Genomic DNA, 4,114 nt, shown 5'->3' on the forward strand with positions numbered 1-4,114 from the left:
AGAAAAACAAAGGAAAATACAGAGAAAAAATATAATAAAAAGATAATAAAAAGATAAATAAGAGGAAAAAGAAATTTTTAAAAAGGGGGCGGCGCAAGAAAATCCAGTTCGCCTCGAAGAAACTGAGGCTCATTTATTAAAGTGAGCGCTGGTTGTCGAGGTAATAGCAGACATAAGGTCCATCCTTTGTACGGGAGAGTAAACATGACAAATGGGGCAGAGCTCGGCGTGATTAAAGATGAAACAAGGATCCATCTTGGCCAAATCTGAAAAAAAAAAAGGGGAAAAAAAAAAAAAACAACCCCAACCCCATCTCCAGCCTCCTTTTCACGGAGCAGCTCCGGCTTTGTGTGGCAGCTGAGCCCTCGCTCTGTCCCCTCTATAAATAAAAAGCACCCCCGGCTTTGTTTCTTTCTTTTTTTTTTTCTTGTTTCCCCCAGCGTTTAAAATAATAATAATAATAATTAAAAAAATGATTTAAAAAAAAAAAAACAACAACTTCAAACGATGGCCAAGTTCTCAGCCCCCCTCCGCCCCCAAATCCATCCTGGGGGCGGTTATAGGGCGGCGGCCGGTCCGTGGGATCGACTTTGGGACGTTCCTCCTTGCGGGGTCTGACTTTGGGATCCTCCTCCCGGCGGGATCTGCAGGGAGCCGGAGCAGGAGGAGGAGGAGGAGGAGGAGGAGGAGGAGGAGGAGGAGGAGGAGGAGTTCGACCTGATCTTGGTGTTGGGTAACTTGTGATCCTTTTTCCACTTCATGCGGCGGTTCTGGAACCAGATCTTGATCTGGCGCTCGCTGAGGCACAGCGAGGTGCGCGATCTCCACCCGCCGCCGCCGCGTCAGGTATCGGTTGTAGTGGAATTCCTTCTCCAGCTCCAGCACTTGCTGCCGGGTGTAGGCGGTGCGGGAACGTTTGGGTTCCCCTCCGGAGTAATTGGGGTTCACTGAGGGTTCATGGGGGGGGGGAGAAAAAAATGGGGGGGGGGGGGGGAAGATGTGAAAATGTGAAAAAAATAGGGGGGAAATATGTAAAAATACAAAAAAATAAAAAAAAAAAAAGAGGGAGAAACATGTGAAAATACATTAAAAAAAAGGGGGGGGGAGATGTGAAAATGTAAAAATAAAGGGGTGGAAAATGCGTGAAAAGGCAAAAAAAGGGGGGGGAGATGTGAAAAGGTAAAAAAAAGGGGAGGGGGGAAAGATGTGAAAAGGGGAAAAAAAAGGGAATAAATAATGTGAAAAAGCAAAAAAAAAAAAAAGGGGAAGACGTGAAAGTGAAAAAAAAAGAGGAGAGAACACACAAAAATAAAAGGGAAAAGGTGAGAGGGAAACACACAAATGTAACAGGGGAAAAGACACCAAAATAAAAAAAAAAGGGGGGAGGGGACAAATGAGGGGACAAGACACCCACAAAGGAGAAGAAATAAAGAGGGGAAACACACACACACAAAAAGGAAAAAGAATAAGGGAGAAAAAAATAAAAAGGAGGGGAAAAAAAAAAGCAGAATTACCGAGCCGTTCCTTTAATGCGTTCTTCCCCCCCCTAAAAAAATTGCAAAAAAAAAAAGCGCCACACATTCTTTGGAAGGGGGTGATTTGCATTGAAAAAAATAATAAAAAAAATACATGGCAAACCTTTCTAAAAATATCCCCCAGAACCGACCTGCAAATCTCCACCTCCATCCTCACGGCTTGACGTGTATTCCTGTCTAAAGGTTTTTCTGAGGTTCCCCCAGACACGTTTTCTGTGCCCCGTGCGTGTGGATGTTCACATTTATGCACACGCGGCTCCGCCAGAGCATCGCGGAATTATCCCCAAAAGTTCCCGCTACACGCCTGGAAACAGGCGAGCACGGGAGATCCCTGTTTATTTAAAAAAAAAAAAAAAAAAAAAAAAAAAAAAAGTCCCTTAAAAAATAAAAATTAAAAAAAAAAAAGGGAGAGAAAAAAAAGGGAGGGAAAATAAAAGAGAGAAAAAAAAAAAAAGAGGGCAGGGGAGGGAAAATAGTAAAAGTTTACTCAACCCGCCACTTAAATACAAATTACGAAAACATAAAACTTCACTTATGAAGATTCAACAGCCATAAAAAAAAAAAAAAAGAAAAAAAAAGGAAAAAAAAAAAAGGAGAGAGAGTAGCCTGCAAGAAATTGGAGGAGGATGGTAACAGAGACTTCAAAGGCACATGGCCAAGCAGAGCAATAAAAATTTATGGAGATGTAATTATACCGCTCTGCAAACAGGCGCTCGTAAATCTCCGCGGAATGGTTATTTTACAACCGGCGCAATAAGATTTCTACAAGACTTCGAGGTGCTACTTAAACCATAAAGCCGAGCCACTTTCTTTTTTTTTTTTTTTTTTTTTCCTTTTTCTTTTTTTTTTTTTTTTTGTTCCCCCCTCTTCACTTACCCGTGCTTACATGGACTTTTTTCATCCAGGGGTAAACCACGGGCTCCTTGCAGGACGAGGGGCTCGGCTTGGCCGAGTTTTGGCTGCACGAGGGTGGCGGGCTGGGGGTTCCCGGCTCCCGGGGCTGGCTCTGCAGCCCGGCCGGAGGATGGACGTGAGCCCGGGGGGATAACACGGATGCCGGGTGGCCGGAGGAGCTCTGACAGGACGGGTAGAGCTGCTCCTTGCAGGAGGATCGCGGCTCGAACATCGCCGCCGCCGCCGCCGCCGCCGCCGCTTCATGTTGGAAAGTGTCCTCCCGGTGCCTCTGACCGCCGTAATATTCCGGCGAGTGATTGGGAAGGTAATCGCTGTGGGAATATTCTTCGCAGGGTGGGAACTTGGGGTCCACATAGTTGGAGTTGATCAAGAACGAGCTCATGGCCATTAATTTCTTAGGGTCGCACGCGCGCGCGCGAGGGGGGGAAAAATATATATATATATATATATATATGTATCTCTCTTCTCTCCCTCTCTCTCTCTTTCTCTCCTTAAAATTTATTCCTGTCCCCCCCCACCCCCAAGCCCCCCCGCCTCTCTTTCCTCGTTTTCCTGTTTGGCGGAACCCTCCTACTTACTGTCAAGTGAACAAAGTTGAGTCCATGTGACAGCGCGGGCCAATGGCGAGGGGCACGCCGAGCCCCGGATAAGGAAACCTGCCCAGCCCGGGGCTCTCCCGGGGCCCCCCGACATCCCCGGGGAGGCTGCCGGGGGGCAGTTCGCTCCCCCTCCGGTGCCCTCCGATGCCCTCCGGTCCCCTCCGGTGGCCCCGGGCTCGGCAGCGCCCGCCGGGCGAGCGGCGACACCCCCGGGCTGGGCCCACACCCCTCGGGGGTGTGTCCTTGGCTCGGGGACACGCGGTGGGGACAGCGAATTCCATCCCCCCCCGCCTCTCTCCCCTTTCCCTCGACATTAAAAATAAAGGGAATAATTAGAATAGGAGGTTAAAATGATATTTTTTTTCCAAGAGGGGGGGGGAGAGGGGGTCGCGGTGGGGGAGCCCCCCCTCTCGGCTCGCCCCGCAGCCAGCGCAGCTGAGCCGCGTCCCCCCCGTTCCCCGGGCTCGTTCCCCGGGCTCGTTCCCGGCTAAAGGTGATCCGGGAGCCTGGCAGAGATGGATTGGGCTCGTTGGGGATCGATAAGAAATTCATCAGCTAATTCGGGGTACCCGGGCTCCTAAATCACATTTAGGCCGGCCTCGGAGATGGAGCGGTTTTCCCACGCAACGGTGGTGGGGGGAGAAAAAAAAAATATTAAAAAAAAAAAAAAGAAAAAAGAAAAAAAAAAAAAAAAAGGAGCTCGGTCCTCCGAGCGAGAAATCCGAGGGTTTGATGAACAATTACAAAAGCGAATTAGCCCGAGTCCCTGATGCATCTTCGCCTCGCCCTGCCGGTAAATAAAGACGCTCTAAAAGCCTCGGCAGCCTTCGAAAACTCCCCCAATTCCTGCAGCCAGACCCCAAACGCCCAGCCCGGAGCTGCAGCCAGCAAAGCGCTCCTATCAATAATATTTATTGTTATTATCATCATTTTTAAATCGATGTCAGCGCCGAGACCACACGAATTTAAAGGGAAGGCGGGACCCCCGCTCTGAAATCTGGTCCCCCTCCCCTCCCCAAACCCCCTTTTGCAGCTCCGGGTTTATCTGGGAGCGAGGATAAAGTT

At 49.0% G+C, this 4,114-nt stretch overlaps 1 protein-coding gene across 1 annotated transcript; it reads right to left on the reverse strand.

Moving 5' to 3' along the window:
• Positions 1 to 469: 469 nt before the first annotated feature.
• HOXC4 (homeobox C4) lies at positions 470 to 3,668 on the reverse strand. The gene is given in 5 exon segments (XM_066209273.1): positions 470 to 812; positions 814 to 947; positions 2,412 to 2,844; positions 3,029 to 3,048; positions 3,051 to 3,668. Coding segments are annotated over 5 exon segments (1,155 nt in total). The 5' UTR covers positions 3,364 to 3,668; the 3' UTR covers positions 470 to 557.
• Between the last annotated feature and the right edge of the window lie 446 nt (positions 3,669 to 4,114).

This window comes from Chamaea fasciata, unplaced genomic scaffold (genome assembly GCF_029207755.1).
Source record: "Chamaea fasciata isolate MVZ Bird 193981 ecotype frontalis unplaced genomic scaffold, bChaFas1.0.hap1 SCAF_815, whole genome shotgun sequence".
Lineage (NCBI taxonomy): Eukaryota > Metazoa > Chordata > Aves > Passeriformes > Sylviidae > Chamaea > Chamaea fasciata.